Source organism: Malus sylvestris, chromosome 11 (assembly GCF_916048215.2).
Source record: "Malus sylvestris chromosome 11, drMalSylv7.2, whole genome shotgun sequence".
NCBI lineage: Eukaryota > Viridiplantae > Streptophyta > Magnoliopsida > Rosales > Rosaceae > Malus > Malus sylvestris.
The window spans coordinates 26,921,466-26,945,264 of record NC_062270.1 but is presented as its reverse complement, the minus strand read 5'-3'; the positions used below and the strand labels follow the sequence as shown (position 1 = coordinate 26,945,264).

At 38.9% G+C, this 23,799-nt stretch overlaps 2 protein-coding genes across 2 annotated transcripts; one reads left to right on the top strand and one right to left on the bottom strand.

The window, feature by feature from the left end:
• The first annotated feature begins 4,649 nt into the window (after window positions 1-4,649).
• LOC126591397 (nuclear transcription factor Y subunit B-3-like) lies at window positions 4,650-5,770 on the top strand. Its single transcript, XM_050257070.1, has one exon. It carries the CDS (start codon window positions 4,949-4,951, stop codon window positions 5,519-5,521), a length of 573 nt encoding a protein of 190 aa, XP_050113027.1. The 5' UTR covers window positions 4,650-4,948; the 3' UTR covers window positions 5,522-5,770.
• A 2,439-nt stretch (window positions 5,771-8,209) lies between these two features.
• Window positions 8,210-12,724, bottom strand: LOC126589860 (uncharacterized). The gene is made up of 2 exons (XM_050255296.1): window positions 10,048-12,724; window positions 8,210-8,758 (listed from the first exon to the last, which is right to left on the bottom strand). The coding sequence occupies exon 1, from the start codon at window positions 12,411-12,413 to the stop codon at window positions 10,266-10,268; it is 2,148 nt and encodes a 715-aa protein (XP_050111253.1). The 5' UTR covers window positions 12,414-12,724; the 3' UTR covers window positions 8,210-8,758; window positions 10,048-10,265.
• Between the last annotated feature and the right edge of the window lie 11,075 nt (window positions 12,725-23,799).

The window sequence follows — 23,799 nt, the reverse complement described above, 5'->3', positions numbered from 1 at the left end:
ATATCAAGTATATAAATATATACTAAAAACGGAAAGCCCACTCACTGGTATGTCGAAGGATCGTAGCCCCCGAGTCGCCCTTGAATGTGCTCGTCCTCGGGATAAGTCTCACCTATATGCGAATTAACTATAAAAACGTTATTTTAGAGCACATACACAAAACTAGCTAATAACTTCTCATACAGTGCTCAATTTTGGTATTTAAATATACCACAATGACCTACACAACCTCAGGATCATCCCCAAATTTTTAGAATAATTTTTGGACCCCTCACGTGCCGGCAAGGGCACGGCCCTATACGACCCCACGTGCGGCCACATGACAAGCATACTGACGGCATCAGTCAACGCCGTCAGGAATATTCTAGGGAATATTCCATTAAAACCCAACGGTAAATGTTAAAAATGATTGACGGCGTTAGCATATTCCGTCAACCTTGACGGAAGATACTCCTTTCTTCTCTGACGAGTCGTTGGTCGCCGGCAACTTCGTTAGTTTTTGGGTAAAACTTTAAAACCACTATTCTCCTTCGTTTCTTCACCATTTTCCACAAAATTGGTACCAAATTGAAGCTAATAGCATTTAGAATCACGTTATACAAGTTTCAAGGCTTAAAATCTACTAGGTTTTTCTCGAGAAAGCTCGATAGTTCGGCTTACCTAGATATACGTCGATCTCAGCCCTCCGACGTCCAATTCCTTCCAACGAAGTACCCCGAGACTCGTGAGGACCTCCTTAAGCTTCCTATAAACAAGGGCGGAGCCACCAAGGGACTAGGGTAGTCCCCGGCCCATCCTGACTTAATCTGAGGTGTGAACCTCATGGAAGAAGATGAAGCAAACGACGTCGTTAAGCTGTTTTGATTTTAAATCTTTTCAGTTGTCTAATGAAACGATAAGTTTGGCAGGGGAGTTTTAAAAGAGAGGTGCAATTTTAAATGGAAAAAGCAATCCCACTTCTGGTTCGATTATCTCACCTAACAGTAATATACACCCTATAATTTTCTAAAGCAACCCACCTTCTTTATTTGCATACCTCTCCCCCTTTTCCTTCTTTTTCTACTTCTTTGTATTTTCTTTAGCCTTCCACAACCTACCTCTTACTTGGTTGTCTGGGTTTTTACATTTTTTTTCTTCTTAGTATTGAATTTAAGAGATTTTTTTTAGTTTTGTGAGGATTACACAAATTGCATATGTCAACATGTTTATATATATATATATATATATATATATATATATACACACACATACACACACACATATTTGTGAAAGGCCCCTTCTCATTCAGAATTCTGGCTCCACCACTGCCTATAAACTTCAAATTCCCTGAAACACAAGATTTCACATATGCATGAACAGTGGCAAAATCAGAGCTAGGGTTTCCATGTGAAATCGAAGGTTCCCTTACCTCAAAATGGTATCTTTGAACTCGTATGGTCCTCACGAACACAATGATGATCTTAAAACCTTCAATCTACAAGGTTTGAGAGGGTTTCTGGGTTGGTCCGTACGAAGAAGGGAGAGAGAGAGTGAGAGTCTGAGAGAGAGAGAGCACGGGAAGGAGAGAGAGAGAAAAGGTGGGTGTGTGTGTGTGGTCCAAAAGTCACCAATCAAAACTAAAAGAAACACTTAGTTCTCATTAGGTCCAATAATAGAGGAATAATGCAAGTTTGAACCCCCTTAATATGCAAAACACACACCACAATACTCACGTCCAAGGGTATAACTGTCATTTCATATCATCGAAAATTAAATATTCGGAACAGGCTGTGATAGAAAATCTCTAAGCTCTAGCCAAAATCTTCTTCTCAAATCTTGCGTACGTACTAGAAAAACCCTAAGTCAGCCAAAAGGCTTATTTATACTACTCTCAACAAAATCCTCCTAGTAAAATGTCTTAGAATCAAACTAGGAAACCAAATAAATTGAAATAAAATAGGAAACATAATCTAAAATTAACTTGGTAAATTCGCACAAAAATCTGCACAGCCACGTTTTGGACCCATAACAGCTCCAAAACTTGCCCAAAGTAGTTGGATCTAAAGCTTGGGCTATTCTGAACACTTCTCTAGAAGGCTGCAAACCCATCCGATATCATCTTAGGCTCCAAAAACGTAGTTTAAACCTAGAAACGTCATTTTCCAACAACGCGCACTGCTTCTTTAATAAATTGTCAGAAAATAACAGCTTGGTAGAAAAATCCCAAATTTTGACACGAACAAGCCAAGAGATACACGAACGTCCTCCAATTTGAATCACTCCAAAATTCATCCGTTTGATCATGTTTTACTCCAGAGGAAGTCGAATATCCTATATTGAAAATATAAAGCAAATTATCAAAATTCTACCAAAATAATTACCAAATTATTCTAAGAATAGGGTAAAATATATAATATAATATTAACTCATCAACTTACATCATCATTAAATTAAACAATTATTTGATCAGTTAATATATGGTGAGGGTGAGCTAGCTATTGCCTATTGGGTTCAAGCCACATGTATATTTGTGTATTTGAGAATATTACTTATGTAAAGGTTTTCATCTCAAGTATCAAGTGGTTAAGAATTATTATCTTTACGTTCAGATTCAAGATTCATTTGAACTTGTGTGTTTTTAAATTGTAATTTTGCAACATTTGGTAATGGTGAATTCAAATTTCAAACTCATTTATAGTGAAATCGTATGTCTAGACACCTTAAACTCTCGTATTATTTTGTTGAGGACGATGTACAAGAACGTATCAAATACAAGGTCTTCCTCCTGTCGTCATAGAAAGGGTCAACAAAAACCAAAATTAAGTACATAACATATTGAGAGTAAGGTCATCAAATCGGCAGTTTGTATACAAGATTTGGAATTGAGTGTAGTTGCCTTAATAGTAGGTCATTGTGTGTGACCAACACTCCCACTAGAACCTAGAAAGTACAAGCTCACTCCAGCAGTAGCATTTAACAAGAACAACATGTATAAAATGAGTTTATCACTATGCGGCATTCAGATTCAATAATATGTGAATAAAAAATTACACATGACATTTAATTATTGGATTGAGAATCAGTGACGACCTGTTCCATATGAATTATTCTCAGAGAAAATTTGATTCCTCCCCCAATAAAAGAAAAGTAATTAAACATTTTATATTCACAACGGGCACAAGAGTCATAGAGATAATGTTTATTAGTATCTATCATAAACAATCAAGTTTTTGTTTTGGGTTTGGAACCCTTAAACTAAGCTTAATTTGTAAGTTTTCACAAGCGACATGATCGAAAAAAACAAAATATCACCCAAGTGTAAAGTAGAAAGCTTCTTAGACTACTTGGAGGAGGTGTCAAATGGGGATTTGCTCTGCGAAGTTGGAAGCGATTCAAGGCATAAATATTACAATAATAAACCATACTAAGACAAAAAGTTAAAGCAACAAATCATGTTTAATAGACAAAAACAGGTGAAAATTGCATATTTTGCATTAAAAAAAACAAATACTTGTAATTCAGTTGTTTACTAGTATTCACTCTTCTATTAAAAGTTTCAAGTACGAATTCCTCTTTTTCCAATATCATTTTAATTAATTTGATTTGATATTCTCTTGCCCTTTCATTTTTGTGTCAATTAACTACTGTTTTCTAGTTACATACTCTAACCTGCTGCATAATTATACAATAACTGTAATTACTGGTAAAGTAAATTGTGTGACAACGACAATGTAACAACATAATATCAGCAATATCTCAATAGTCATAATGTTCTAAATTTTTATTTTGTATAAACAGGTTTTGGTGTTTGATCATTTTTATTAAAAAAAAACATATCAAATTTCACTACATTATGTGACTCATATTCACATTCTTTGGAATTGTACATCTAAAAAGGGGTTTTAAGATTCAATGTATACATTTCCACAAACTTGATTTTCTATTTTTATAAAAATAAAAATAAAAAAGGGAATTATTATTGTCACTTCAAAAATCTCATTTTGCACTCTAAACTTTCTATAATTAGTAAGAAAATTTCACTTATGAGGAGTGTAGAATGAGATTTTTGGAGTGCTAATAACAGTTCCCAAAAAATAAATAAATAAAACTTCTAAAAACAATGAATCTTAAAAAAGGAATGCGACTCAGTACTACGGTCTAATAGTATTCCTCTTCACTTGAAAGTGAAAGGTCTTAGGTTCAAATTTTGTGGATGGCGAATTCGATACCAAATTAGGCTGCCCATTGTGTAGGTTTGATGAACTCTCCTCCTCTTAGTGTAAAAGTATCGATATACTAAAAAAAAAAAATAAGGATTTTAACAATAAAACATCCCAAAACATTTAACAAATGTCTATCTAATACAAGATACAGATTCATGCTCGTTGTAGGAAAATAAATAATAAATAAATAAATAATTATAGGGTGAAAATTGAAATAAAAAAATAAAAATAAAAAGAGGTATTCCACAAAAGGTTGATATCTTCTGAAAATGGAAATCCAGGTCAGACCAACCACGTGTCGGATACCAAATGAACGGTCCGGATCATCCACCTCAACTCATCCGACGCCCGTAAGGCCGTCGGTGCACACTCAACACTTATCGGCAAACAACGGTCCACATTCGTCCACGTGACCACCGGATAGGCGTTATTAACTCCATGATCCAACGGACCCAACTCACTCGCTCCCAAACCCAGCCCCCTCTCTCGTCGAAATTTCTCATATTCCAAAGCTCCGATTTTACAAATTTCCAAATTTTTTGGAATCTCTGTTTTTTTTCTTCAAATTCTCCAAGCAAAAATATTTCCAATTTGTTCAAAAATCCAAGCTCCAATTGCAATTTCTGGAAATTTCAGCTCGAAATTTCGATTTTTTAGCGATTTTGATCGGGGACTACAGTATGTGAAGTCAACTTTGTATCATTTTTGTACCGATATTACTACAAGAAGCTTGAAAATTATCATCAATGGCGGACTCCGACAACGACTCGGGAGGAGCGCACGGGAAGAGCGAGCTCTCGCCGCGGGAACAGGACCGGTTGCTGCCGATAGCGAACGTGAGCCGGATCATGAAGAAGGCGCTGCCGGCGAATGCGAAGATCTCGAAAGACGCGAAGGAGACGGTGCAGGAATGCGTGTCGGAGTTCATAAGCTTCATTACCGGGGAGGCCTCCGACAAGTGTCAGAGGGAGAAGAGGAAGACGATCAACGGCGACGATTTGCTCTGGGCGATGACGACGTTAGGGTTCGAGGAGTACGTGGAGCCTCTGAAGGTTTACTTGCAGAGGTTTAGGGAGATGGAAGGGGAGAAGAGCAGCGTGGCGGCGCGTGACAAGGACGGGAGCGGTGGCGGAATCGGTGGGGTTGGGTATGAGGGGGGTGGTGGTGGTGGTGGTGGGAGTAGTGGTGGAGCTGGGGTATATTGGCAGCAGCAGCATCAGGGCCACGTGTACGGAGGGAGTGGGTTCCATCAGATGGGTGTGAGTGGAGTTGGAATGGGGAAGAGTGGGCCTGGATCCAACATGGGTAGGCCCAGATGATTATAATGGATTGAGCTCTCTGCTGCTGCTCCTGGTGGCTATTTGCTTTAGGGATGTTTTTGTAATTTGATTGCTAATTATTTTGCTTAAAAGTGTTTTAATTTAAGGACTGTCACAGTGTATGCGTATGTAAACTCCTACTTGTTATTCATACCGCTTTTTGGAGAAGTGTTTTACTTTTACTTGTCACTATAATTAGTTTGTAATTTTGGATTATTAATTGAAAGAGAGAAACTATTCTCACCTTCAGTGCCGAGTTTTATGTAGATCTATAATTAGTCAAGTTGGCTCGAGTTGTATGCTATTTTAATTTAAAAAAATTTCATCGGGACCAAACATTTCTCTTTCAAAACCAACTTATATTATTTTATTTTGAAATTCCTGTTTTACCCCATATACTAAATGGGTTTAGAAAGAAAAAGCAAAACACACCCTATATTAGTGAAAATACCTCTCTCATTACCCCATTCACACCCCACCACGAAAACACCCCCTCTCCAATCACCGACCGAAACTCTTTGTCATTCCTATTGAATGATTTAAACTCATTGACTTTCATCAACCTCAAATTTTGTGAAAAGGGAGAATGAAGAACTAGGATTTTGCACACATGCTCATTGATTGAGATTAAACAAATTGGCTCAATTAGATGATATCCCTTAATTGATTTATCATTATGGTGTTGAAGTATTGCTTCCATATTATAGCGCCATGTATTAAAAAATGCGCCTCGAGACGCACCTAGGCAGCTTCAGAGGCGGGGTGACCATAAAATCGCATATGCCTAGCAGGATTAGGCGAAAACTCGCTTAGGCGTGGTTGAGGCACTCATAGGCGGTTGAGGGGGGCCTCAAGGTGTTCGAATGGCATCCTTTTTCTTTCTTAAGTTGCAGAATTCAGAATTTTTTTAGTTGCAGAGCTTGAGCGCCCATGGAAGAAGATGAAGAAGATTAGAAGGTTTTTTCTTCCTAACTTTTCGTTTTTTTCTTCTTTTTTTCATGCTTTTTTTTCTGTTCACTTTTTATTTTTATCTTATTTTAAATTTCAAAGACAAGATAGATAGATAAGCATATTTTTATTTTTGTTAATGCTTTTATTATTTTTTAAGAAAAATAAGCATCTTTGCAAGTGCCCATTTACTACAGTGGTGAAGAGGTGTTCAGCTCTTGCATGACGGCGCGAACCCCGACGATGATTAATTTAACATTTAACATAACAAAGTTTATCGTTTGACAAAAAAAAAATAGATAAGCATCTTTTCCTAGATATTCTCATAACAACCTAGCAGGAAAAATTAAAGGTCTTTTACAGTTTTTTAACGTTATATTATTCTTTTTTCTCTTTTCTAAGACTACGTATCACACCGCCACTCACTACTACGGTCTGGTGATATTCCTCTTCACTTAGAAGTGAGAGGTCTTAGGTTCGAATCTCGTGAATGGCGAATTTGATACCAAATTAAGCTGTCCATCGTGTGGCTTAGCCGAACTCTCCCTCCCCCTAGTGTAAAAATATCGATGTACTAAAAAAAAAAAAAAAAAAAAAACTACATATCACACCAAAATATTACTCAAAACTCTCATATAAATAGGCCTCACGCCTCAAGACTTTCGCCTAGACGAGGCTATCCATGAAACGTTTCACCCACACATTTGCCTTTTAAAACATTGTTATGGTGGGATGAGATTTGGTTCTTTGATTGTGGGTGGTAGGGAAGGTGCAAGCGGCGTGGCTGGGTGCTTGGTGAGGGGGCGAACAACATTGGGTGTCTTTGGGTTTGGTTCTTTGATTGTGGGTGGTAGGGAAGGTGCAAGCGGCGTGGCTGGGTGCTTGGTGAGGGGGCGAAGAACATTGGCTGTCTTTGGGTTTGGAGAGGTAGGGGTGGATGTTGGTGGTAACTTTGGCTGGGTTTCTTTTTCATTTTCTTCTTTTTCTTAAAACAGAAATTTCAAAGTAATAAAAATTATAAATTGGGTTTAGAAAAGAGAAATTTTGGGTCAAAATAAAATTTTCCTTTTACCTAAGTTCGAATCTCCCTCCTTGTAGTATGGATGAATTTAGCGTACTTATCCTATCATTTGTATATAAAAAATAAAAAAATAAAAACATTCTATAATTTGTATCCCAAATTATGATGACTGGGTTACCCACCTTGTCTAATTTCTGTTTGCGTTCGAAAGAAAAGAAAAAAAAATTGATGATTTGGTTGACGATACAAGTCTTACAAGTCTTGATTGCCCACTTTGGTCTAATTGGGTTGAAGCTCATCTGCTCCCTCACTTCCTTCCATGGTTTCAATCCCCTTGCCTAGAACTTTTCATGTCCTGTTCCAACTTCCAACCGAATAGGGAACTTATATAACACAAGTTCACCACCACAATGACGTCTTGTGTAAATGAAATGAAGACATGTAGAGATGTCTTTTGTCCACAGGAATTTACTTCACTGACCCGGAACGCCACTTGGTTGTGAACCCATGCCATATGAGTTATTCTCCACCAAACGAGCGGAATACCCACTCCTTTCACTAACCCCACTCATAATTTTCGGACGATAAGCGTCCAGCAGGGGTCTATACTTGAACTAACTATCATGTTCATATTCAAGAAAGGAGGAAGGTAAGAGTAGAACCAAATTCCATGCAAACAGAAATTAAGAAAAACTTTGAAGACGGGGGAGACGCATGTATGAAAATGAATGAATTCACTATGTACAAGATAGCATACACCAGCTTTTCGTTACGTACACGATGCCGCCGACCATACAATTCTATTTCTAAAAGGTCTAAAAACAATTACTACAAACGAAGGGTTAGTTTTCTACATCTTCACAAAAATTTGGCACAAACAACAGCATTGGAGGTATACACCCAAACCCAAAACAAAAAATGGGAAAGATACAACCAGACCAAGGCATATTAGCAACATCGTCTGCTATGTCCTATTACAACAGTCAAATATTAGGTTACAAATTAATCTCCCACATAGACTTGGGCAATTTCAAGCGACAACAATATCCACAAATCTCTTTCGATCAGGTGCTAATTAACTGAAAAACATAAACGCAAAACGAAAGCTAAAACTAAAAGCAAAGTGTTCAGCTTCTAAGTCCAGGTAGTGGCGGGGAAACGCCGTGCATTGTCTCTTCATTGTAGATGTTCGAGGTCCTTCTTTATCTCCACGGAAACTCTGAGTTCTACTTAACAGCTTCAATTCTCACGGTAGAGTGTCCTTCAAACTATTAGACATAGACAGTGAGACAGGTGAGAGTAAATATCTACAATTACCAAGCCAGCAGTAAACTTAACATACTCTACCATCAACACAGCACTAAAATCAAGTGATAAAAGGTCCAGTGCTTGTATGGAGAATGTAGTATACAGTAAAAACCAACGCATAAATAAGTTTAGCAAAAAGCAACCACATCCTCAAAATCCTAGGATGCCCCCCAGGCAGCTCAATCACAACAGCAAGGGAACTATTAGGTCCTATAGATTGGTTGGCCATACTAATCACCTACAAACTGCACCGACAATAAATGACAGATTTCCAAATCACCAGGATTGGTGACATGGCTGCTGAAGAAAAGGCAATATAGAACAGCACAGGTAACATAGATAACACCTCTAGTTAATCTAAAAATATTATGACAACATCATCCATCAAACCCTGTCCAAGTATGATTCCAGGTCACAGTTATCTGTTTGATTGTTTTATTTTTACTTTTGATCACCAATGTGTTCAAAAATGCTAAGCAGCCTTCAAATTTGGAAAGTCATTTGATAGGTCAAAGTCATCAGTGATTACCATCGCAACTGATACTATAATTATATTAGACAACTAAATAAAAACCATGGATACCTTTACATTTAGGGTACTGTCCACTAGCCAGATAAAGCCATTAATCAAGTGGAATCATGTCTAAATGCAATCCTAATTTATAGTCAAACAAAGGAGATACCAAACTGTATCATACCCATATACGCAGAATTTTAAATGTGGTCATTGTGGGTTCAATTCGACCACAAAGCAAAGTCAACAGATAAACAACAATGAGAGGCTTCCATGTCATACAATACCATGGTTTGAAAAAGCACAAATTCATGGAACAATACATAATCAAAGGTTGAGAGCTTGGTGTAGAGCTGTACCATTTAGATATTAATTGTAAGAGTTCTTAAGGCATCATGTTAAGCCCAAATGACAAACATAGCAATAAAAATAAAATTGGAAACACTCAAAAATTGCTAGTAAGAGACTGTAATTTGTGAATACTACAGATCTACGAATTTAGGCAAAAGAAAACTGACTAAACAACAGTAAGAAGTAATCAGAACAAGGACATAAAAACCTCCCAGAACAAATAAAATAAGCACCAAAATATGAGTATACAACCAACACACAAAAATAAAACCAGAATAAAAGAGTGATCATGTATGATAAAAGCACAACATAAGTATGGCACATCCAAAACAGACAAAAGAACAATTTTCTAAGTAACAAACACCGATTAAATTTAAGCCTTACCTTTTTTCCACTTGAGAATTAACTGTGCTCCTGTTAGACAGAAGCAATAAAGAAATCTACGCAATGAGGTGAGAGGAGCCATTGGATGAATCAAGGACCAAAAACACCACTTGAAAGAGAATCCAAATAAGCACGGTGAACCAAAAGCCACCAGAAGTTTTTCTACTCTATTGCATTTCTTCTCAATGGAAAGTAACCACAAATAAGAAGCAGAGTAGTTACTCGGAAGTAAGCCGCCTTCTCTTCCCATAGTCAGCATCCCTTGATCTTGACCGACGGTCATCTTCTTGAGATACACGTGCCTTACTGTGCCTCGATGACCGTCCCTGTTCCCATTCATCATCATGGTCCTGTTCACGGTCTCTATACTTATGATGATCAGCATATCTGTCTCTGTCTTCCCTGTACCTGTCACGGTCCCGTTCTCGTTCACGATCTCTATCACGGTCACGATCACGATCTCGAGAACGTTCTCGGCCCCTATCACGATTTCTGTCCCGTTCTCGACTAACATCAACATCATCACGATACCTTCTTTCAGATAAGTCATGGTCATGAGCCACCTCCTTCTCTCTAGGCACATCTCTCTCATATCCCTGATCTCTATCATCCCGATACCTTCTATCAGAAGATCCAGACCAGTCCCTCTCTGAACCTCTATCTTTCTCCTTCATGGCATTTGGCCATGCACCTCCTCTATCATGACTAGCCTCACCATATTGATGGTCAGAAGCAGCTTCCTCACCATAACTAGACTCCCCAACTCTGCCACCACCATGCTCTTCACCAGCCCATCCACCCATATTAGGATCGGACCACATCCCCATATTAGGCCCATCAACACCTGATGTGGGCATCATTCCCATTCCATTCATGGGCATTCCTCTTCCAAAAAATGCAGGATTCACATGAGGGGCTACTCCAGGTAGCCCAACACCCCCAGGTGGAAATGAAGACAAAATTCCTGAGAAAGGAGGCGTAGGAGCACCAGGAAAGCCTCCATAATTTCCCATTCTCCCCATTGGAGCACCAAAAGCAGGATCAAAACCCTGACCCATCATTGACTGAGGGTGCATCATAGGAGGGGTTGCACCAATACCTTGCCCAAACCCATTTCCACCATTACTCATTATACCCCTTCCAATCACACCCCTATTCCTTGGACCAACTGGTCCTCTATTTCCCATACCCTGAGAATTACCTCTCCCCCAGTTACCTCTCCCATAACCTCTATTACTCTCCCCACCTTGATAATTCCCGCCAGTCGCAATGTTACTCCCACCAGTTTTATTCCCGGCTTCGTTGGGCCCCCTCCTCCCACCAGTTTGAGGTACTGCAGTTTGGGCAACCTGCTGGTTCCTATTTACTTGAGCCTCCCCCATTCTCTTAACACTGAATGGTGATGCGAACGCAACAACGCATGGCCGCCCATTAAACACATGCCCGTGCATCCCTTCCTTGCAGGCCGTGGCAGAACTAGGATTAAAAAACTCAACCTGACAGTACCCTTTTGACTTCCCACTTGCTTTCTCGTCGAAAAACTTCACTTCCTTCACAGGTCCATACTTACACAACTCTGCCTCCAGCTCTGCATCCGTAGTCCACCAATGCAAATCACCCACAAACAATATTGTCCCAGCTCCACCACCAGCGGCACCACCAAATCCTCCTCCCGGACCACTATTCCCACCAATCCCATTCATATTACCACTTCCAACACCACCAGCTTGTCTCAACATGCCCTCATTCCCCATATTCCCAACAGCAGCAGCACCATGTAATTGTTGCTGTTGTGGTGGAGGTTGTGGTTGGTGGTGTTGTTGCAATTGGGGCGGCAGCTGCTGAGAAACAATCCCTTGAACCCCAACACCACTATTATTCCCACTTTGTTGCTCAAACTCATTCACCTTATTTGATGTTTGCCCTAATTCAACCCTAATCCCACCTCCTCCGCTGCCCCCAAGGGGCCCCAACCCACCACTCCCCTTCGCACTCATCTCGTTCCCTCTAAACCCAAGATTCTGATTATTATACCCAGAACCCCTAACCCCTCCATCACCCCCATCCCCACCAGTCCCCTCGCCGTTACCGCCCCCAACACCCGGTATCGGACCACCTTGAGATTCCGACGGCGCAACATCGGGTGACTCAACCTCAACCTTCTTCTCCTCCACCACCTCATTCCTAAACCCTAAATCCTCGTTCTTTCTCATAGACTGATAAAACCCCTCGCCGACATTGACGTCGTTGTAAAGGTCCTCATAATCATCGTCCTCCTCGGCCAAAAATCCATCGTCGGCCACCGCCGAGATCGCCTCGTTGCGGTGGAACTGATCCATCTGTTCGACCCCGTCGCCTTCATCCATTGGTTTTTCGTATCTTTCGAAGGTCTAGGGTTTTCTATATCTATTAGTTTCGGGTGGGCAGTGAAAGTTTTTGCAGAAATCAAAAAGTAAGCATCTTTTTTCTGGAAACAAAGACGGAGAAAATAAAAGGGGGAAAATTAGGGTTCTGAGATCTTACCGGCGAAGAGAGAGAGAGAGAGAGAGAGAGAGAGAGTGAGTCTTGAGAGTTGGAGAAAGAAAACCCTAATCTCTGCGACTTTCTGGAAACTTGTGTGTGTGAGATGGAGAGAGAGAGAGTTTTGGCAAACCTTCTAAATTTCAAAGTCTCCGCCCCTCTATGTTTACGCCTCCGAACGTAATGCTTATGTTTTTGTTTTTACTTCTTTTGTTTTTCTTTTCAATTTTAATGATATTTTTTCAATTACGTGCTGTGCACTGTGACCAAGGAAGAAAATATCGGAAATATCGGTAGTCTGAAAACACGGAAATATCGATGGAAATATCGGTATAATATCGATATCGATAAAAATTATATGGAAACCACGGAAATTGTAAGAAAAACTTGGAAATTTTTATTGAAACTTTGCAGGATGTTTATTTAGTCAATTATCTATTAGTTTATCACAAAAAATTGGAAGGAAATGCATTGCATGATGGATTTAACTGATTTAAGTTGATTATATAGCGAGCTGGCAAACATTGTGAGTGTAGAAAATATGTAGTAATTAATGAAAGAAGTTTAAACACACCATAATCATTTATATATAATGAATTAGTACAATATTTTACACTTTATACATTGCATGGTAAGATACATGGTGACTTAGTACCACATAGAGTTCCTATGAGGTTCAAAATTTTCACTATCTTCGTCATCTCTATGTGTAGAGTAAGTGTATTTTAGCATATTTTCACAAAAACATAAGTGATATGGTGGTCAAGGTGTTGAAGGAGTAAAATGGGAGGGGTTCGAATCCCCTTGGTGTTTTTTTAAATATAGAAATTTATCCTAGATAATAAATATTAGCTTGCAAGCCTTGCAGACATCTTAACAACCATATAAATATTACAGGCTGAATATGTAATTACAAACACATCTATAGCGAGTTGGATACGGTCTAGGTGTGTGGTTGACAAAGGGAGGGGTTTGAATCCCCTTGGTATTTTTTTTTGCAGTTTGCCCAAATACCCTCTAAGTTGCCCGAATAGGCTATGGTTTCTCTTTTTCCTTGTTAGGCGTTAGGCTCTTTTCTTTTTTCTTTATTATCTTTGTATTTTGCCTGACTTGGGCATAGTTCTTGCCCGACATAGGTTGTTATTTCCTTTGTTTGAGTTGCCCGAAAGGGCTTTGTTTTTGTTTTGTTTTTATGGGACTGGTGCCCAAATTACAATAATTATAATTATATATAATATATATATTTTACTTTTCTTCCTTTATTTTCTTATGTACGTTTTGCGTTCATCATCTTGCTTTCAATAGATCAAAGCAACAAAAAATAAATAAAAAGGAGAAAAGGAAAATATAAAAAAAAATCTGGGCCATTTTCCTTGTTTTTACAGTTTGCCCGATTACCCACTTTTCCTTTTCTTTATCCTGTCCCATTCTTGCCCGAAAGAGCATCTGTCTCTTCCTTTTTCTTTTCTATTATTTCTTTCTCTCACTCTCTTCTCTTCTCTGCAATGTCTCTCTCTCTCGAAACCCTGTTACCTCTCTCCCTCTCTTGCCGTGACCACACACACACACGCAGCAGCACCATTTGCTCGACTCGAGCAGATCGAGGACACCACCATCATCACACATCATCAGATCGAAGCTTCGGATTTACCTTTTTCTGTTGAATTTCTCCGGTTAGGTAAGCTTCGGATTTACCTTTTTCTGTTGAATCTGTTCTAGATTGAAGCTTAGATGTGAAATTGAAGTTCTATCTCGTGTTTTTGCAAGGTTTTTGGGATGAAATCGGCTCGGGAATAGTCACACCCATCTCCGGCGAGGCTGTAGAACCTCCGGCCTTCTTCTCCGTCCAAACTTTTACGATAATATCGGTAATATCGCGATATTATCGATAATATCGCGATATTTGGCCGAAAACCATTCGGATACCACTTAGAATATCCATCACCCGAAAAACCGATAATATCGGCGATATTTCGCCGATATTATCGGCATTTTCTTCCATGACTGTGACCAAGCCTCCTCTTTCGCTCTTTTAGAGCAATTCCACTCCTTAAAAAAAAGAACCAGCATCTAGCTCATTTAATCCATTCAGTGAACAATGATAAATCACAATGAACAGTAATAGACCAAATGCATCTCCACCTTTAAAACTAAATACCATAGTCAATTTTATTAAAGTATTATTAATTTTTATTATAAAATAATAATTTGATTTTTAATTTCTAACATGATCCCTTCCTCTTCTTCTTCCCACTTTTCTCAAAAGGGTCTCTCTTGGATTGCCAAAATCCCATGTGATTGTCTTTAAAGTGTGTTCTTCCTTATCATGATACAAAAGGCTCACCAAATTTTCCGATCAAATCATCCCCAAAAATCTGATCTTTCAATTCGATCCCTCACACTCTAACCCTAAATTTCACTTTTCCGAATCAAATGGAAAATCCCCAATCCAATTAGCTTCAAAATTCAGTAAAATTGAAAAAAAAAATTTGAAAAATATGTTGAGCTCAAACCAGTATCAAGCATCTCCCTCCGACGCCTCGTCGCCGCTTTTAGGCCACTCCATCACCGACAACATCGTTCGAAGCCGAAAACTTATACGTCAGCCACCGCATCCTCTACGTGGAGTAGCTCGGTTCTTGTGAAGCCTAAGCAGCCGCTGAATGATGTTGCGAGAGCTGTCGGTTAGAGTCCGTGAGGCCGCGACGGAGCAGGTAAAGGATCGCCAAAGTGACTAGGCCTACTCCCGGCCGATTATCTTGTCGGACCTATTGTGGAACGTTGAGCTCTTGGGAATTGTCATCGGGGTGCTGTCACTGAGCTGGAAAGAAGAGCCTTCTATGCCTTTGAGGACTTGGATTGGCGGGCGCATTAGTGCCTAGTGCATATGGTCTGCGTGGTCGTGGAGTGCAAGCGGAGGAGGCACGATATCGCCTGGCATCATGTAGGCCGGGCAAGGGCTCAACACATTCTGAGCCGGCCTAGAAACCAACTTGGGTTGGGTGCCAGGCTAATAATTTAGCTGGGTGCCAGGCCAATAATTTGGCTGGGTGCCAGCCTAAAGGTTCCCTGGTAGAACTACTCTTAGGAGGGATGCACTTTGGGTGGATTAACCCAAATCTGTCCATGTGCAATTTTATTTCAAATTCAATCAAGAATGTTAGAATGAAGTAAAAATCCGTTCAAATCTAATATGTCCTTAGTCCGAATGTTTATTGGGTTGCGTTGGGTTCATGGTTTGCATGTCCATGTCAATCCCAAGCTTAATCTAATTTCTAGCCTGACTTGCTCATGCATATATTACATGTCCCACTTCATAATATATGAGCTAGATACAAGTTTGGGAGGCTAGACTTGAAGTTTATTGTATGACTTTTATTCGAACAATAATGATAGGGCTGCTTTTACGTTTCTTTTGGTTGAAATGGTGGTACTGTCTTGCCATTTAATTTCAACTTTGCTTGGTTGAAACGAATTTCTAAATTTGAGATTTATCTTATAAAATAATGTGTTACAAGATTGACTTTGATAAAGTTGGGCGAACCTAAAACCAACTCCAGTAAGCCTGAACCCGAATAAACCTGCATGAACCAAATCTGAATTAGAAATGTTGGATTAGGATTGGGTTGACCATCTAACCCACCGAACCTGCTCGAGTTGTACCCCTACCTTTTAGTTAGTCAAAAATAAAAAATTTCGAAATTTTTTAACTTTTAAGTTGTAATTGTTTTTCTTTCTGTTTTTTAATTTTCAATTTTAATTATCTTTTTTGTCTATATTTTTATTTTTCTGTTAGGTATAACCGTATAAGACCATCCAATCCTTATGTTAAAACCTAAAATTTAGGTTTCAAACCCCAAAACTTTCTCCTACGGTTGGGCCTAAGATTAGTATTGGGTTAAACATTTTTGGGCAAATACTTGCCAAGACTTAGGCCTGGATTAATGGGGCTATGACACACCCCGACCAAGATCAAGGCATGATGGCCGTCACGTGAGAGTAACGTAGTCATGTGCACAGTGCAAAAGCGAAAAAGATAAGAAATATACAAATAATCAAAAACCAAATTACTAGAGTGCACTACTAAACAGAAAGTGATAGGAGTTAGTTACAACAGTAAACACTCTTATTCAGAGCATAAAAGTCTAGGTGCAGTCCAGTAGGACAAGTACTAGTTATACAATACTAGGAATGTCCTACTATTATTTAGATAAGTTAGAACAGCCGACGTCCTCGAGCCACCAACAGCAAGCTCACTTAAAACCTAGAGCGGCGCAAAACAGAAAACGTGAGTGGGCAAAAACAAATGCTTTACAAAATCATTTCATTTATTAATATACTAACCCATTGCTGCAAAACATGTATAATTTTCCCAGAATCAAGATATAAGTATATACATACATATATATATATATATATATATATATATATTTGAAATCATAACAATTCAATTCATGCTTCACATAATCATATTCATGTGCATGCCGTGCCAAAATATAACAAAGTAAACAATCCAGGTAAGAATGATTTCATAGAAATATGATATGTTAGCCGGAACCCCTGTGGTAGTCTGTACGGCTGAATTCATAGCTCAAAAGTCAATCTAGCCGGAGTCACAATAATGACATATACGGCAATATACTGCACATAAGTCGGAATCACTAAAAAGGGGTTTGTATGACAAGATTGGGTGTAATATAGTTATGCTCAATTCTATTCTCTCATAATAGCCGGGCTATGAATCGCTAGTCACCTACAAGTCGGAACCATAAATAAGGTCTGTACGACAAGACTGTGCACTTAAGTTGGATCCAATATGAGCATATAGTGCGGGAGGTGACGTAAATAAACAAGCATGTACTTCATATCTATGGCTAAATCACAATCACCCTAGGTGCAGTTTTATGAGCTCAACATTATTCAATCACATATCACATCATCGATGATTCACATAATCAAACATAACTTACCTGAACTTACCAGTGCCTTCACAGCACCACATTTATATATATATATATATATGCAGCCATGAAATGCATATTCAGAATATAAAAGTATTTGGCATATTATTTCAAAGCATACATTCCTTAAAAATGCATTTCTGGGAAATATATCAAGTATATAAATATATACTGAAACCAAAAGCCCACTCACTGGTATGTCGACGGATCGTAACCCCCGAGTCGCCCGTGGATACACTCGTCCTCGGGATAAGTCTCACATATATGCAAATTAACTATAAAAACGTTATTTTAAAGCACATATACAAAACTAGCTAATGACTTCTCATACAAAGCTCAATTTCGGTATTTGAATATACCAACGTGACCTACGCAACCTCACGAACATCGTGATATTTTTAGAATAATTTTTTTGTGGCTCACGCGCCCTTACGCACCGGGGAAGGCATGGCTTCACGCACCTTCATGCGCATCACCTTCAACCTCCAGACACCGGAATAATGCCACCGGCGCCGGATTCTGGGCAGACCTGCAATTGCCTATTTCTCGCTTATTTTTGCACCATTTTTCACTAATTTATACCAAAATGAAGCTTTTAACTAGTAGAACACAATCATACTAATTTAAAGTTCTAAAAGTCACGGGATCTCACCGGAGAATTCCATGAAAACCGGCCAAACTTCGTCCGCACGATCCCGACGTCCAAAACCTTCAAACGAAGCACTCCGAGCTTCCTTAGGACCTCACTAAGCTTCCTACAAGCTTCAAATTCCCAAAAATATCCATAATCACGTGTGCATAAACAGTGCACAAATCGGGGGTTATGAAAAACTAGGGTTTTCGAAGGTATCCTTACCTGAAATAGGTACCAATCGACTCATCTGAGCTTCACGAACACAATGGTGCCAACTTTGACCACGATCCGTGAAGTTTCAAGGGTTTTGGGTGATTGTCCGTACGATTTCGAAGGAGAGAGAGAGTGAGAGTCCGAGAGAGATGAGAGGGTACGGGAAAGAGAAGAGAGAGTGTGCGTGTGTGTGGCCTAGGATTGGTCAACCATAAAAAATACCACAACTTAATCCTAATTGGTTCTAAACAATTAGGATTTAAGAATATTGACCCAAAACCACACATAAACCACATTACACAACTAACGTCCAAGGGTATTTTCGTCAATTCACGCCGTCGATAATTATATATTTGGGACAGGCTGTGACAATCTCCCCACCTTAAAAAATTTTGTCCTCGAAATTATACATAACAAATACATCCACTAGCAATCATAAAACAAGCATGGATACATCTCTCTCATCTGATCATCTGTCTCCCAATTAGCTTCTTCCACTGAATGATTTCTCCATAGTACTTTCACTAAGCGCACGGTCTTGTTCCTCAGTTCTTTGTCCTTCCAATCCAACAGAGTCACTGGCTCTTCATCATAACTCAAATCCGGATTAATTTCCAAAAGTTGAGAAGGAATCATATGTGAATGATCTGAAACATAATGTCGAAGCATCGAAACATGAAATACATTGTGCACTTTTGATAACTCTGGAGGCAACTCAAGCCTGTAAGCAACCTCACCGACTCGCTCGGCGATCATATATGGTCCAATGAACCTAGGACTCAACTTTCCTTTCTTTCCAAATCGTACATCACCTTTCCAAGGTGATAGCTTCAGAAATACCCAATCACCTACATCATACTTCCGATCAGTGGCATGCTTTTCTGCTAAGCTCTTTTGTCGATCTTGGGCCGCTTTCAGGTTAGACTTAATTACCTGAACATTTTGAGTAGTCACATCCACAATCTCAGGGCCCACTAAAACTCTTTCGCCAACCTCTGACCAACATAGAGGCGTACGACAAGATTTCCCATAAAGTGCCTTAAATGGTGCCATACCAATACTCGAATGATAACTATTATTGTAGGCGAACTCCATCAAATCCAAACAATCATGCCAACTATCTCCAAACTGCAGCACAGAAGATCTCAACATATCCTCTAATGTCTGAATGGTCCTCTTAGATTGTCCATATGTCTGAGGATGATATGCAGTACTATAAAGCAATCTCGTACCAAGAGCTTCCTGGAATACTATCCAGAACTTGGAAGTAAATCTGGGATCCTGATCCGAGATAATATTAACTGGCACACCATGATACTTCACAATCTGTTATATAAATAACTTAGCTAATCGGCTTAACGAATACTTCTCCCTTACTAAAATAAAATGTGCTGACTTCGTAAGCCGATCAACTACCACCCAAATGTCGTCATAACCATTCTATGTACGAGGGAGCTTGTACACAAAATCCATAGTAATATTTTCCCTTTTCCACTGTGGAACGGGAAGTGGTTGCATCAACCCAAACGGCTTCTTCCTTTTAGCTTTAAACTATTGGTAAATGGCACACCTACTCACATATTCGGCAATTTCTCTTTTCATACCCGGCCAATAATAAAATGGTCTAATGGTATGATACATCTTAGTGCCTCCTCGATGCATCGCATATGCCGAAATATGTGCTTCATCCAAAATTTCTTTCTTTAATTCTACATTATTCGGCACATACATCCTGCTTTCTTGCATAAGCATAACATCAAATTCTCGAATCCCGAAATTTTCTTTCTGCCTTGATTTCTTACTTGAATTATTTCCTGGGTCTCTTCATCAATCATCTGAGCCTTAAGTACACGGTCAACTAAAATTGGCCTAACTTGAAAATTAGCAAGCAAGGCTTTTTCTTGATCTTCCACTCCCAACTCTACTCCAGTGGATCTCAAATTTGCTAGAAGAGGAACATGACAATCATAGATGGCATTGAGTCTGGCTGGAGTCTTTCTACCAAATGCATCCGCCACTGCATTTGCACGACTAGGATGATACTCAATTGTGCAATCATAGTCACTAAGTAACTCAATCCATCTCCGCTGACGAAGATTAAGATCTTTTTGAGTAAACAAATACTGAAGACTCTTATGATATGTGAAAATCTTACATTTCTCACCATAAAGATAATGTCTCCAAATATTCAAAGCAAAGATGATAGTTGCTAATTCCAAATCATGTGTAGGGTAATTCTTCTCATGAGGTTTCAACTGTCTCGAAGCATAAGCAATCACCCTACCATGTTCCATTAATACAAAACCCAAACCATTCAGAGAAGCATCACTATAAACTTTATAATTACCGCTATCATCTGGAAGCGCTAGAATAGGAGCATGAATAAGATAGTACTTCAACTGCTGGAAACTTTGCTCACATTTATTATCCCATTAAAACTTAACATCCTTTCGAGTCAACCTCATCAATGGCAAAACAATCACTGAAAAATCCTTAACGAACCGTCTATAATAACCTGCTAAGCCAAGAAAACTCCGTACCTCGGTGACGGTTCAAGGTTGTTCCCAATTCTCTACAGTTGCCACTTTCTGAGAATCCACTTGAATGCCTTGAGCAAAAATGACATGTCCCAAAAATGCCACTTGATTCAACCAAAATTCACATTTGCTAAACTTGGCATATAGTTGGTGTTCCCTCAAACTGCTCAACACCAACTTCAGATGTCTAGCATGCTCAGCCTTAGACTTAGAGTATACTAGAATATCATCAATGAAGACAATAACAAACCTCTCCAAATATGGCTGGAATACTCGATTCATCAAATCCATAAAAGCTACTGGTGCATTAGTTAACCCAAATGGCATCACAAGAAACTCATAATGACCATATCGAGTCTTGAATGTGGTTTGCGGGACATCTTCATTTTTAATCTTCAACTGATAGTATCCCGACCTCAAGTCAATCTTAGAAAATACGTAGGCACCTTTGAGTTGATCAAATAAATCATTTATACGAGGCAATGGATAACGATTTTTAATGGTTACCCAATTCAATTGCTTGTAATCAATGCACAGCCTCAAAGTTCCATCTTTCTTCCTCACAAATAAAACTGGAGCTCCCCAAGGTAAAGTACTCGGCTGAATAAAACCTTTATCCACTAACTCTTGCAACTGGACTTTCAATTCCCTTAATTTAGCAGGAGCCATTCTATAAGGAGTTAAGGATATGGGATTCATACCTGGAAGTAGATCAATAACAAACTCCACCTCTTTATCTGGCAGCAATCCAGGCAAATCCTCGGGGAATACATCTGGAAAATATCTGACCACCCGAACATCCTCCACACTACTAGGATTATCATTTAACACCACATGAGCCAAATATCCCTGACAACCTTTCGACAACAATCTCTTTACTTTCATGGCTGAAATAATACCATGCCTTACCCCACTAGTGATAGGAGCATATTTATGCGACTTAGTTAGCTTGTTTCTTGGCATTTATGTTGTTAGTTCGTAGTTATTTTAGTATTTTAAGCTATTTTCGTGTGTTTGTAGGTCCAAAGGGTTAATGTGGCAAAGAAGTGCATTTTGGAGCATTTTTGGGCATGGAATGGATAGCATATGCTTGGAGCAAAAGGAATGGACGAAATTTGAAGTTTGTGCATCATCCTCTCCCTATAAATAACCATTTTAGCACACTCATTTCACCCAACACATCCACTCATTACAACCACCCAACACATTCACCTACCACTACATCCACTCATTTCACCCAACACATCCACTCATTACAACCACCTAACACATTCACCTACCATTACATTCACTCATTTCACTCAACACATCCATTCACCTACCACTACATCCTCTCCCTAGCCTATAAATATATCCATCCAAAGACACATCTAGGGGGGACAGTTTAGGGAGAAAGGAGGAAGACACATTCTGCTGCAAGGCAGAGTCTTTTCTTCTTAACCATTCTACACATTCCCACAACATGAACACAATTCCATGCACCTTCATTTCCCTTTCCTTGCCGTGACCTCCATCCAACCTAAACACATTCAGCCATTCCCTTCCATATATCCATATGCATCCATCAAACCACACCTTGTGCCGCAACAAAGAGAAGAATGATGACCCTTGGACGTGCTTGCCATTCAAGTTAGATTGTTGAAGCGTTTTTAGGTGTTTTCATTCTTTTGTTTTCAATGTCTAAATTTGTTTATCCTTGCTTTGTGAGTATGAGGAACTAAACTCCCCTTAGCTAGGGGGAATTCAAAGCCATGAACATACTTGCAATATGAATTGATTACCTTCAGTTGTGATTTTATAAGTTGTGAATTCAATTTGTTTAACTGCTTGATTGATAACTTATTCGTGTATGTTTATTAGGAGTGCACACTTAGTTTGCATGCATGAATATGATGCTAGAGTATAAGGGAGTTTCACCTAATAGTTACAAACTTATATTCACAAGTAGTGGATGTCGCTTATAAATGATCGCGTTAAATGAATTTTTGGTAGGAGTTTCATGCTCATCATAGTAACGAATGCCTCGTCAATACTTATAGTTTTCATAATGCTTAATGATCTTTGATTGTATCTTGATTGTGCTGTTCACGAAAAGGACTTTTGAAGAATGCTTAAATTATTGTATGCGCTTCCCCATCCAATTCAATAACTTAAGGAGAACTTGAAGGTTAATTTAAGCCGACTTAATTAACCTGGGGTGTTGAGTTTCATGATTTATCGAAAGAACAACTGAAAATTGGTTTATGTGCAAGTGTGTCATGTGTGGAGAAGAACCCTCTAGGTAGCCCATCATCCATAGTTTACCCAAATTCGTCCAAAATCTGTTTTAGTTTACAATCTATTTGTTTTGTTTTCAAATTCATCAAAATCAAATCCCCCTTTACTTTAAAGTGTTTTATTAGTCAAAATCTATTTTGATTTGTGTTTTTAAGTGTCTTGAGTCAAGTTAGAACCTAATTTCGTCCAAAACCATCCCTAGAGTCAGTTTAGAGTCTAATTCATTGTTTTAAGCTGTTTTGAGTCTTTTAAACTAGTTTTGAGTCTTTTTAGTTTGTATTGCATCTTTTGAGTCTAGTTTGGTGTTTTAAACTTAATTTTATGTTTTTAAGTCAGTTTAGAGGTTATTAGCAAGCCCTCATAATCCCCGGTCCAGAACGATCCCTACTTACATTCTTTACTACAATTGATACAAGTGGGTTTAATTTGTGTGTTAAGTTAATTTTCGCATCAACTAGGCTCTCCCACAAATGTAACTTCAGGTAATCCAGAACAATGAAATGTGATTGTCTTCCCATAACAATCTATCTTAGCACAATTACAATGCAACCAATCAGTGCCTAAAATCACATCAAAATCCATAATATCCAACGGCATAAGATTAGCCGGC

Excerpts from the sequence above, each read along its gene's own strand:
- LOC126591397 (XM_050257070.1), top strand. The coding sequence starts at position 4,949 with ATGGCGGACTCCGACAACGACTCGGGAGGAGCGCACGGGAAGAGCGAG.
- LOC126589860 (XM_050255296.1), bottom strand. The coding sequence starts at position 12,413 with ATGGATGAAGGCGACGGGGTCGAACAGATGGATCAGTTCCACCGCAAC.